Source organism: Drosophila obscura, unplaced genomic scaffold (assembly GCF_018151105.1).
Source record: "Drosophila obscura isolate BZ-5 IFL unplaced genomic scaffold, ASM1815110v1 contig_151, whole genome shotgun sequence".
In the NCBI taxonomy this organism is placed as follows: domain Eukaryota; kingdom Metazoa; phylum Arthropoda; class Insecta; order Diptera; family Drosophilidae; genus Drosophila; species Drosophila obscura.
Window position 1 is genome coordinate 214,060 of NW_024542737.1, and position 13,139 is coordinate 227,198.

A 13,139-nucleotide genomic window follows, 5' to 3' on the forward strand; every position below is an offset into this window, starting at 1 on the left:
CTCTATATACACCCGTAAATACAATCTTTAATCAAACATAATTTACCCCCCGCCCCCCCTTAAGAGATATTCATTTACATTATATAAAGCACAAGAGATGTTCCCTTTATCACTACAGTTAATCGTCCTCTTCATCATCCTCGGCTGTGATGTGGAGACGTGGCGTCTGGGAAAAGTTACCAATGCGAAGTGGATATGTTTTTGGCAATGGATGCGCAAACACGCCCGCATTGGTGTACACATTGCGTGCGGCCTCGTCCACGTATTTGTTGATAATCTGCCACAAGCTCAGGCGATGCGCATACCCACGGTCACGTGCATGCTGGAGAGCGGCCGTGACGATCCAGGTGAAGTTGAGGATACCCGCATTGAAGATGTGCAGCCAGTAGATCAGCTGACTGCCGTCGACTGACTCGTTGATGCCGCTGAGGACCGATTGGGGCATTGGAAAGGGCAAGGGTAGGGGTGCCAGGGCGACCGCAATGTGACGTGGAATCGGAATCGGCATCCGAACTGGAGCCTGCATTGCCATCGATAGTGACTCCCTCATGTACTTTCGGGCAACTTCCACCGAAGATGGAGAAACGGCCACCGGATGACCATTAATGTTGCGCTTCTGCGGTAGCTTCCAAGACTGCGGCGGCGATGCCGTTAAGTCTGGATCTGCGTGCAGTAAACAATGCAACAGAATGAATTGTGTGTCTACTCGATAGAACCACCTGGGTCGTTACTTACTTGGCTTTTCATCTTTCTCGCGAGCGGAGCGCAGCTCGGAGCGCTTCACCCAACCACGGACCGTGGACTCGGGCACGCCCAGCTCACGGGAGATGCCGGCCTTGGTCTCACCGCTGAGTATGCGGGCAATGGCACGCTCTTTCTGCTCCATCGATACCTGGACGCGCGGACGTTTGCCACGTGGTGCACCGAATTTCTCCATTGCTAAGCCAAAGAGGATCGCAATCGCCAAAAAACAATGAACAAGAATGGACAAAACTTTCAACAACGTTTTTTTTTTCACAATTTCACGTTCGCCTTTCACTCGTCGCGTTGCTTAACTCTCAACACTTTTTTGACAGTGACCCAAAGAGACGTATGAGTACGTTTGCGCTTGCTCGCCTGCTGACGTATAAATCGCCGACGTCGTCGCTGTCCCTTTTGTCGCGTCTCTCTACGCTACGCTTTCGTTGAGCGCCTGTCATCGCTTACTTTCTTCTCCTTTGCTTCGTTTTCAGCTGGCAGGGCTGTATTTTCACCGCGTGACGTGGCAGATTTGCATTATGCCAACTCCTATTTTACTCTTTCCCCCTCTCTTTCCTGCCTCTTTTTTCTCCATTGACCATTAAGTGTGGTATTGGTATTTGTAACAGGGCTTTCCTCCATTTTGACGCTCTCCTTTTTTAACCCTTTTTTTGAAATTATCATTCTTCTTTCTCCTTTTCTTTTATTTTCTCTGGCAATGCTGTGTGCGTTCGTCTTGTGTATTCCCTTCTTCGTTCTCTATAATTTTTTACCACGCGGCTTTGCAGAGTTGCATTGATAATGGTCGAAATTGTTTCCCCCTCATTTCGATTCAACTAAAATGTTTCCAATTTGTCAATTTATTTATTTTTGCATTTATTGTTTTATTTATACATTTAATTCTGATGTACACTAAAATATGTGTCCTAATATCTGTTTTTTTTTACTGTTGTTGTTTGTGTTCTTTTTATTATTTGTGGGGCACATCCATTCTCTCTTTTGCTTCTTCTCATCTTCCTTGGGCATTGCTACAAAGTTGCAATGTCACGGGGTTAACTGTACCTCTAAGGTGCAGATTTTAGATGATTTGTTTGGTTGGGAGTAATGGAATTCAATATGGAACATGACAGCAATGCCCTTGTGATTCCATTTTAAACCGACTTAAATACTAAAATCATTTCCACGTATCAATTTACAATTTTCCATTATTTCTGGGGGTTCACAAGGAAATACAATATTTCACCAAATTTCCTCACAAAATGTTTGCAATTACATATACACATGATCTCCACACTGTTGTTCAAGCTGGAAAGGTGTGTGGGGTGGGGGGAAGTACTTCATTCAATTATGTTCTAGGTAAATCTATGTGCAAAAAATATACCCTATATCGTATATCGTACATTAAATACATATTCATATATGTATGTATATATGTACATATATGTATGACCATATACTCATGGCATTTCCTTGTGGTTTTTGTTTGACAATTTGCCAATAATAATACAATGGATTCTCGTATTATAATTCATGATATAATAGCTAATAAAATCCACCAACACTTGTTATTAATACGTTGAATTACATTTTTTGTATGTTTGTTTCTGTTGGCTTTTGTTCATGGTTTTGCCATTTTACCTGTCTGCCTTAATTAAACTCTAGTTTCTTTATGCCTTTTCAAAAGTATTTACTTATTTGGTTTTTTTTTTGTTTCTTTCAACATTCCTCATTTAACAATTATCACGTGACAATTTGTCATGTTTTAATTAATTTATTCAGAGCAGTTTTCATATTTTTTTGTTACATTGTGTTTTTGTTTTGTTTTTTAAACATTTATATGTTTGAAGGGAATTTTTTTCGCTTCTTTTTTTATCGTACAATGATTTTCAATTAATATTCATTAGATGTCACGTAGAGGCAAAGTTATAGACTCGACCGGTCAGAACTACTTACATATAGTTTTTGGATTTGGGGCATGGGTTTTTGAGCCTCATTTAATTTTTAATTTATCAGAGAAGGGAAACGATTGGCAGATTTTTGTGGGAGTTTTTGGCAGTGTGCCATGGATGTACCTTTGGGCGATGGTTTGTTTCCGCAAGTGATTTCTTTTCTGTGTGCTTTCTTAGGAAATTAAATCTTAAACTTTGATATTTGCTTAAATAAAACGCACCTAGAGCTAACACAACAACTTCAAAGTGATAATGGTACCCCAAGATATTTTTGATGGAACCCACAAATTTAGAAAAAAATTTAAAGAAAAAACTGTGTGTGTACCTGGATGAATGTGAACTCCCTCAAAATGTTGTTGCAGAGTCCTACCATCCGTTTTTTAATTCCTACAAATTTTATACCCAATCTCCCGGAAAGTATCAACTCTGAAATGCCTGTCAGAATTCCATTTAGTAATCCTCATGCAATTGATGCAAGCCCGGCTGCTTGGGCGGCCCCCGACACATTCGCCGCAAGATGGCGAAGAGCAGGGCAAACATCAGGCACAGGCCCAGGGCGATGAGGGAGAGCTTCCCGTAGGGCAACTCGCTGAGGTCCCGCCGCAGACAGATCTCTGGCGACTCGTCGTGCAGGACCAGCTGGCGGTACTCGCCGGCGTGGTGGAGGAGGCCGAGCTGCTCGAGGTTCCACTCGATGTGACGCGTCAGTTGGTCGAGCGTCGAGGCGTGCGTCACGTTGGGACAGTTGGCCACCCCGTTGCAGAGCAGGTGGCGGGGTATGCAGACCTCTGTGTCGCCGGGGCAGCGGAAGTCACAGTCGGCGTCCTGTAGGAGGGAGGCGGCCAGACTGCCGTCGGGATTGCGCGGCAGGTGGAAGAGCTCGCTCCAGACCAGGCGGAAAATGTTTCGTCCCGGCTGCCCGTCGCCCGTGTACTGAATGAGCACGGGCAGTGGCTCCTGGTCGGCCCCGGTGGCCCCCAGCTCGGCCGTGGTCAGGATGGGCAGATCCCTGGCCATCGATATGTTCTCCGGACAGACAACGAAGCGCGGCTCCAGGCGCCCAGCCAGATACACCTCGATCTTGGCGCTCTCGCAGCTGCGGTCGGCGAAGCGCGCCTTCTCCAGGTTGAGCCACAGGTCCCGTTGGGCGGCCACCTTCAGCTCCCAGATGCACTTCTCGCGGCGGTAGTGGTGCTCGGGCGGAGCCATCGGTCCGGCCACCATTGCGAGGGCCTTCTTGTAGGGGAAAACCAGCTCGCCGTCCGGCGAAGGTCCCAGGGTAATGGGACCGCACAGCGGGCCGTGGGCGAACTCGTACGTGGCCTCGAAGAGCGGATTGGGATTCTTGAAGTAGGAGGTGATGGCGTGCTGGCCCTGGACGATCATCTCGAGATTCATTTGGTCCGCCGACGAGATGACGCGCACCGCCCGGGGAATGTTGTCGCAGAAGCAGGCGAGGTTGTTCTGATACTTGTCCCGCTCCTCCCAGATGACCAGCTTGTCCACCCGCTCCTCGTGGCACCTGGTGCACGCGTTGCTGTTGTACGGCAGCTCCTTGAAGGACACCGAATTCACCTCGATAATGGCCCGTGCGTACAGCCTCTTGTCCGTCACGAACTTGTACTGGCAACGCACATCGCTGCCGCCCGTTCGCTTGAAGATCAGCGAATTGAGGGGCGACCGAAGGCGTCCGCCCGGATGCTTCCAGGCGTACATCACCTCGTCGCAGAGGGTGTTCGGCACGGGATCGCCGAAGCGTGTGTTGTTGAAGAAATCGTAGTGGGCCCAGTAGTACAGTGAGCTGCCGCTATAGCTGCCCGTCTTCGAGTCGAACTGCACGTACAGCGAGGGGCTGGTGCTGACAAAGTCCACCTTCTCCATGGGCCGCGAGAAGGTGTCGCAGAAGGTCTTGATAATCCGCGCTGGGTCGGCGTGGTCCGAATCGTAGATTGTCAGCGATTCACCGCAGTCTCCCTCGTACTTCAGGATCGGCGACTCAATACGATTGATGCGGAAGCTGAAACGAAAAGTAGAAAAGGTCTTAACTCGTTGTCTCTCCCAAACATGTGGCACGGTCTGGCATGGTGCCAGGCCGCAGTACGATTTAATTTAAATTCCGCTCCGCCCCCAGGTAACAGGTTGGGTGCTTTCCGCTTGAGGTTGCGATGTGAATTGCATTCCTTGCTGTGTCAAATTGCATTCCAAAACTATTTGTGGCAGCCCACCAGGAATATTTGCAACGAGCTGATGTGGAAGGCCAATTTTCTGCTGTTTTCCCTGCAGTAATTTTATGGCTTGCCGTGTCTGCAAGGGGTTGCCTCGGCTACAAATTCTGCTGGTGAGGATTCGACAGTGTCGAAGGTTTCTTAAAGTTTAAACCAAACCAAATATAAACTTAAATCTATTCCCATATATCCGATAATTTAACTATGTTTCACCGCTGTCTACCAATTCAACCAATCCAAAACAACTTCAGAGCCCGAAATGACATTCAAATTTCTCAGCTCTTATTCAAAGAGCAGCTTCTGAATTATACCACAAATTTCACAAATTGTAATATACTTTTATTCATTCCACCACCTCATGTGTGTCCTGTATCCTTTTATATAACCATTTCAGACTGCGGTGAATCCTGCTACATTCTATGCAATTACATTACTCCATGCTCTACCCAAAAATATGACATAATACAACATTTTATTAACCCACACAAAAAGTTGGCACACCAAAAAGAAAAACTGGCATGAGGAGGAGAAGGACATTCAGGACAGAGAAAAATCACCATCATCAGCAGTATGCTGCGGGGGGGAAATGGAGTGGAGTGGGGGGAGGTAACCGCCAGCCACGCCCCCTAATCTACCTCCCTGGCATCGCAGTGTGGCACAAATTTCATTTGGTTTCTCCAACTCTCTCTTTTTTTTTGTTTAGTACTACTAGTATAGTATGCCTGTAGTGTGTCCCCACCACTATTCATAATAGAGCACAGTTACTATTTTTTATTTTTAGTTTTTTTTCTAGCCATTCCGCCCCACCACGACGTGCCCATAGCGTTATTCACGTACGCGTCGTCGAAAAGTAAGCCCCAACGCCCTGCGGCATGTCCTCGTAATCCGTTTGCAGCCTAGCCTAGTTCCAGAGGCCAGAATCCAGTCCAGCCCAGCCCAGCCCAGCCCAGCGCAGCCCCTGCTCAGTTCTCAGTTCTGCTGACTCAGTGGGTGGGTGTGGGCTGTTCATTTAGAGGTGGATGGGATGACTGTAGTTTGGGGACTCTGTTGGGTTGTCAGCTGGTTTGCTTGGTTATGTGCATATGGGAGTCGATTGGTGCCGTGGCCAAAAGCCCAAAGCGTCAGTTTATGCGGCCATAAGGCTTATAAATAGCCCAAGTGCGAGTATGTGCCGCGTCTTGTGCATTTCAAGCGGATTTTTGTTGTGCTGTTTGGTACTTTTTTTATATTTTGGTTTTTTTTTCCGTTATTTTCTGGCCTATTGCAAAGCTTGTAAATGGATGGCACTATTCGTGGAAAATGAAGGTAGCGTGTATGGCTACAATTGATTTTATTTCGGTTATTGATTGTGGGTCACAGACTAAAGAGGGCAGCAGTGCAGAGCGGAACGTGGTGGCGCATACTTTGTGCATCGTAATATGTTTTATTGTGCGCTTTTAATAGTATTTTATGGTATGTAATGCATCCAATGGGAACTCATAGCCTCAGCCAATAAACCCAGAAGAGTCGGTTAACCTGAGCTAACCTGTGAACTATAAAAATGGATAAGTACAGCCATTAATTAGAAGATAGAACTACGCTGTATATAGCTGTAATTTAATCCAACGGACAATAGCGGATAGCAGCAGCAGACACTAAGTAGTTAGTAGCTTGATGTAGATCGACAGCTCTCCAACAATATTGCGAGAGAGTGTGTGTGTGTCCAGGCAAATGGATTGTTTTTCCAACTGCCCACCACCCACCTCCCGCACACACACACTCACTTTCACTAAGCTTAGTCGAAAACTTAAGTGCAATTTATATAGATATGTGTATATGTATGTGTTGTGTGTGCTCAAGGAGTAGTTCAACATCTGGTCAGACCACTTGGAGAGACAAAAAAAAAAAAAAAAAAGAGTAAAAGACGAAGTCGTAGCAAACAAAAACGGAAGAAGCAACCGAAAGCAAAGCAATGACATGTTACTTAAATGAGCAACTTTCTTGGAAACAATGTCGACAGCGTCTAGACTCTTGCGACAGGCCGCAGGACGAACAGGACGAACAGGAGAGTGCACACCCACATACATCATGGAGGAGCAAAATGTACTCAAGGTTTTGCGGGAGGTTTTCCCAGAATGTAAACTGACATTGCTCGTAAAGGAGAACTACGGAGGAACCTCTTCTAATGGTCTGCAATTGTTGTAGCTGGTTGTTGTGGGCGTTTCGCAACAATTTGGGAGAGAAGTTGCCAGCAAATAACAACGAGAATGAGTACAGTAAACGAATACAACAACGAGAACTGGAACGGGAACGTGAACGGGAACGAGTACTAACTGAGAGGACCCAAGTAAAAGACAACAAAAAAACTTGGCCAGAAAAGTGCATGAAAATGTTTGTGTGTGCGTTTTCCCCATTGCATTTTTCGTCTACTTTGAAACTTTTGCCCCAAACAACAACAAACTAACGTGGCTTTTACACTCTCTCACCCGCCACACCGCCCCTGCCCCTACCACTGCCACCGTTCTACCACTCTGCAGTCTCTGTCGATTGCTTACACAGTATTCGGTTGCATTTTGTGCACTGTAATCACGCAATCATGTTGCCCACTTCTGAACTCCTAATGGCAATCGGTGTAAACGTGCGCACAACTTTTCCACCTGCCCCACGCTCAAAAGTGGCCCAAGCAATGGGTTGCACCTCTCCTTTGTTGGGGACTGTGCACGGACTCAGCCTCAGCTCCTTCCCATACCCCATTTTGTAGGTGGACATAAATATTTATCTTTTGGCAAAAAACTTGTTTGATATTTTAACCCTCTCCTGCCTGCTTGCTGCCTGCTTGCCCAAGATCTCATCCTGTCCATCTGCCCATCCCGTGGCCTGTGTGATGTCTGCCCTGTACATAGTTTTCTTTAGCAGTTTCCCCAGCAAAAACTTGGCAACATTTTCTGCATAAATTACAGGAGTTGCAACAACACAGATGGGCATGGATTTGCGCTGATGTGTGTGTGTGTGTGTGTGTGTGAGGGGGAGGGGACTACGAATCATTGCAATTGCAAGCTGATTCGTGTTCGAGCAAATGGAAAGCTACAGGAAGGAGGGAGGATTTGGGAAAGACTAGGTGATTAGCATTGGAACAATGGGAAAACGAATGAAAATTGAGCTTTCTGTAACTCTACAGAATTACTCCTCCTATGTCATAGCTAAACAGAAACCAATTCCAACCAAATCTCACTTAATGTGCAAGCAAATTTACTCATGCAAAAACCCACAGCAAAATTCATGTTTATTATGGAATTACTGCAAGTTTTAGTCGCTTGTTTACCACTTAACCAGCTAAAATCCTTTAAATTATGCTTGTAATATGAAATTTCCTCACACAATTTACTTGGGAAAAGTCTGTTCTTTATCCGGTTTGCCCTGCAAAGTTTTAGCCCAAGCCAACCCAACCATCAATGTGCCCTCAAAGTGTCAGAGTTGGAAAACTTTGCCATAGTCTTTTGGATTCATCCTTATAGCCGTTTTCATTCCTTATCCTTTATGCCAAAAACCGCAGCACAATAAAATATTTCGCAGGGCCAGCAATGGCAATGGAAGTGTGGTAGGGGGAGGAAAATGCAGTGGAAAATACTCGTCCTCGTATTCGTATTCTCGGAATGAAATGAAATGCACAATCAATGCGACACTTTGCCAAAAAGTTCAGAGAGAGAGAGAGTGAGAGAGAGAGAGAGGGTGAGAGAGAGGGGGGGAGAGACAGACACTGGCACTTCAGGCACAAACAACGGCCTGGCGACAAACACTTTGACTACTGCCGACTCTGTCGTCTCTGAACAATGTAAAAAATATATATATATTCCGGAATATATATGTATATATATGCGTAGTATGTTTGTGGGGAACAACTTCAGCTACGACACGTTAAATTAAAATGTCACATAAATCTTTGCGGAAAATTTCATTAAAATACGCTTACAGCATAGAACGCAATGAGGAAAGCTCAAGCCCAAGCCCCAATCCAGAGGATTGCCAACGGACTAGAGTTAAGGCAGGATACAGGATGGGGGGGCGTGAGGGCAGAGCACCGACCGGTTGGTGGTTGAGTAAGGAAATGCAAACCGCTCCCACATAGCCGCAAAACTTTGCACTTGTAGCGAAAAGACCGACAAACGGATTTCGGACTGTAGAGGGATCAACTAGGATGTTTCTTGTCAGGGGGAGGCAAAACCGGTTACAAAATGAAAATTTTAATGGAAAAACTTGAAAATGCCAATGCTTGGGGTAGGCTATTGGTGACCCTGAACATTACAACTTGAAATTTCAAGAGGTCTAACATTATGGCTGCAATATGGACACGACCATTGAGGAAACCAGAATCCTGTTTGTGATTATCACACCGCAGCCGGCCATTCGACAGGCAATTCCCTAATGAAATTCATGGAATATGTAATGCTTACCTGGGGAAATAGAGGCGCACAATTTCGCCGACATGTCCTTTGATGTGATAGCTGCAGGACGTATTCGGCGGATACCAGTGGGCAATGCTCAAGAAGATGCCCTCGCTGGCGCTGCTGTCCTTTAGCGAGTCGGAGCTTAGCAGCCAGTCGCATACCCCATGCTTGATGCCGGCCGTCTCCACGTGGCCTGGCCAGTTGCCAACATTGAAATGGAAGCCCGTATTCAGCAGCGGCCCCGCCGGCGATGTTACAAACTCCACATACATGTACTGTGATGTACCTAAAGAGGATGGATGGGAGGATGTTAAATGGAAATGCCATCGGGTAGGGTTTTGGTTTCATGTGGGGGCGTAGCCACTCACCAATAATGCTGAACGGAAACTTTCCGAGTCCACAGAATTTGCCAATTAGCGGCGAGTGCTCGTCACGTCCATCGTAGACAGCCAGCCAGTCGAAGGGGCAGTGCTCATTGCCTGATCCAATTGGCCTGATCGGGCAGGTCATGACGTTCTCGCATCTGCAAATGAGATAGAGTTTTTTCACCATTAATGGGGGGCTGCAGGCCATTGTTTAATGCCATTATTGAAGCGCCAAATGTCAAATTGAATTAAAGCACAAACTGAACAATTAATACATTTATTTAGCGAAGGAAAAAAAGCACAAAGAACACTAAAGGGATGAAGGACGGAGAGCAATTGAATTGACTGCTGGCTGAGTGCTGGAGGCTTTTAGTGCCAGACAGAAATCTGTTAAAATCTGTGAAAAAATGTTTATGCATCAGAGCCATGCGAGGAGGAGCCATAGAGATGTGAATATGAAAACATGCTTATGCATGTATGTATGTATTAGCCACCTGATGAATGGTGGATGGCATACATGTTGAATGCTGAAAGATTGGTTGAACTCACAGTTAAAAGAGCTCTTCTTGCTCACTTTGCGTTTGCTTTTGAATGCGTTATGAATGAATTACTTTAAAAGGTTCGTAATTGAGTCTATTTGCCAGTACTAAAGCTGCTCTGCGTACTCTAAGATCGACTACTCACATCAATCCCTACCAATTTCTACTTTAAGTTGTTCCTTCCGAATGATAAATTCAAAATAACTTCTCCACAAACCCCACAGCCACACACCGCCCTTGGTCATGACATTCATTTGCACTTTGCCTTCCACAGGGGGGAATCAGTGGAAGTAACTCGCAAAAAAAGAGTTTCAAAGCGACGAAAAAAGAGCTTCCCAAAGCAAAAGCAGAAGAAAATAAACAAAAGTGAAGCAAAAAATCCAAAGCGTCTGTTCTGAAGCCTTTTCTAATTTCTAGAGGATGCTTTTAATTTTTTTCTGGTTGTCTAGCCTCGGCATAGCCCTGACTGATGGAGAATTCTGTGCTCCAGACAAAGTGACCTTTATGCCTTCAATGGCATCCAATGGCGGGAGATGCCCTTAGCTCAGAGCAACCATTGAATGGCGGAGGACGTCGACGATGACAGGCCGGGAAGTGTGATGCCATTTATTTTTTGTGTGGCGCCCCTGTCGATTCCCAATTTTGCTTGCCCCACGGCTGTGGAGGATAAGACTGATTGGTGGGCAGTTCAAAAGGCAAATGAAATGCCTCTCACCTAGCTTTTGTGTCGGTTTGTGTCTGTGAGTGTACGAGTATGGCAACTTTCTAATTGAAAGCTAACTTTGGTAATTACGAACTGAACTTTAATCAAACACCGACCGATTCATAGACCGAGAGGGACAGAGAGAAAGCCTGTCTGGACAGATAGAGAGATAGCCTGAGAGACCGAATCGAAGCCAAAAAAGCAGTTGAATTTGATTTCGAAAGTGAAACAAAAAAAAATACCAATTTAATTGACAGTTTCATTGAGCCGTCCCATCTTTTTCGTCCAGGCATCTCGTTTTTTTTGTGCGACCATCGCAGGAAAGTTCTCTGGAAACTTTTGGACAACTTTTGTATCTATGTATATATATGTATCTGTGTATATGTACATACAAAGATAGATTTCTATTAGCTAGTCGTTCGTTTCAGTCAATTTAATCACTTTGTCAGCAAGTTTTTCTCGGCATTTCGGCCATTTCGAAGAGCTAATCCAACTTATTGATAATAAATGCGATGTCGGCCAGAAAGTTGATTACAAAGAGAGAGAGAGAGAGGGAGAGCGCGTTTGGAAAAATATTCTTTGGGTTTGCGGGAAAACTTTTTTGGCCCAAACATATATCAACAAAAATACGAGTACCAAAAAAAAAAGAAAAAGGCCATGGAAAAAAAATAAAGCACTGACTGGTAATAATTTTGGCATATTAAAAAACTTTTTTACTCGATGACTTTTGCATTTGTTTGGCAACCCATACCCCATGTCCAAGTTTTATTCAATTCCCCTGCTGTATTTTTCTGCTGTTATAGCAGAAATGTTATACATACTCGTATATGTACATATATAGTATAGTATATCTCGTATCTGTATGGGGAAGAGAAATTAGGAATTTTGTTGTGGGTTGTGTTTTTTGACAGCCGCCAAAGGAGCCGCCGTGCAATAAAATGGAGTGATTTATAAAAGAGCTACAGCATCAGGGGAAAAGTTTTTGCTGACTTGGCAGCCAAACGGTTGGATGGGGGGGAAGGGGATGGGATGTGGTTGTAGATGTTAGATGAACTGGATTTATGGGATATTTAACCAAAGGTTAAACAGGTTTCAGGGGAAAAGCAAAGGTTAAATGAAACAAAACTTAAGACTAGATTGATTTCAGAATGATTCAAGCAGGGATTAGCTACCAAGACCTAAAGTAAAACAGCTAACCAGAGGTTGTACTACGCATAAGTAACGAATTTATGGATAATTGAACCAATGGTTGGCCATTGTGAAGCCACATAATGCTGTGATTGATGAATCTTGATATATCTTTGTTCTGAACGTAGAATCACCCTTTCTGCCAACTTCATTGCCAAAGAAAAATCTAATTTGAGTAACTTTCAATCAGGAGAAGCATCTCAGGCCCCAGTTCCCGATTAGCTCTTTCAGAAAAGGGAATGTTTGTCTAATCCTTTCCTGCATGCAAGAGTGGGGGGTTGTTGGAGCCCAAAAGCAACTTAGACTTGCAAATTAATACACACTTAGAGGGGATTGTAGCCCTACACTTCCTGTCGCCCACAACTTCCCTTTACCACCCACTACTTTGGCAGAGACCCAACTCAAAGTCGGCAACTTTGATGGCAGTCTGTGACTCGTGCCACAGTCGTGACGGAATGGAGGATTGTAGAGTCCTTCCCTGGTCCTTCCATAGGACTTTTCAAAAGGTAAATATTCAAATTGAATCTATAAAAATAAATTGAATGTTGCTTATCTAATTCCGACTTGCTGTTGCTTGATGTGCACGTGGCATGGCATGTGGCAGCAGCTGGAACTGTAGCTCGGAATGGGTGCCCGACTGACTGCTTGCCACAGGAGGAATTGACAGTCGACAGGGAAATATGCTGACTGTGGGCATTTGCACATCAAACAAGCTTTAAGTTACTCGGGATACTTCTGCTGAGAGTCCGCAAAGTGTTAAAAGCTGAAGGATTTTCCCTCCCTCCGCCTATCATTAGGTCCCCACCATCCATCCTTTTGGAGAGGACCTTTGACCCATGATGAGGCAAATATTCTGTGGAAAGGTCATTTCGGTTAAGCAAATGTAAATTGTATTTGTCGCAACAGAAAGAGAGGCAATCCAAAGGGGGGACTTAAGCGCACTTGAGCAGCCCATTAAATATTTAAGCTTTGCTTTAAGCAAAAACCAAATGGTGACCAAAATATTTT

General features: G+C 45.0%; 2 protein-coding genes across 3 annotated transcripts in view; both read right to left on the reverse strand.

Moving 5' to 3' along the window:
- Positions 1-6: 6 nt before the first annotated feature.
- Positions 7-1,403, reverse strand: LOC111079755. Its single transcript, XM_022375041.2, has 2 exons — positions 736-1,403; positions 7-663 (listed from the first exon to the last, which is right to left on the reverse strand). Exons 1-2 carry the CDS (start codon positions 935-937, stop codon positions 119-121), a joined length of 747 nt encoding a protein of 248 aa, XP_022230733.2. The 5' UTR covers positions 938-1,403; the 3' UTR covers positions 7-118.
- Positions 1,404-1,591: 188 nt separating this feature from the next.
- Positions 1,592-13,139, reverse strand: part of LOC111079754 — a 59,548-nt gene continuing 48,000 nt past the window's right edge. For both annotated transcript variants that reach the window (XM_022375039.2, XM_041591821.1), the window contains exons 7-9: positions 9,705-9,859; positions 9,343-9,622; positions 1,592-4,704 (exon numbers count right to left, since the gene is read on the reverse strand). In XM_022375039.2, coding sequence (XP_022230731.2) covers positions 3,138-4,704; positions 9,343-9,622; positions 9,705-9,859 — 2,002 coding nt within the window. In that variant the 3' untranslated portion in view covers positions 1,592-3,137. The remainder of the gene's footprint in view (positions 4,705-9,342; positions 9,623-9,704; positions 9,860-13,139) is intronic.

What these genes read in the sequence shown, in the direction of transcription:
- LOC111079755 (XM_022375041.2), bottom strand. Translation starts at nt 937, where the DNA reads ATGGAGAAATTCGGTGCACCACGTGGCAAACGTCCGCGCGTCCAGGTA. An exon ending in CGAGAAAGATGAAAAGCCAA is followed by an intron (nt 664 to 735) that starts GTAAGTAACGAC and finishes TACTGCACGCAG; the next exon opens with ATCCAGACTTAACGGCATCG.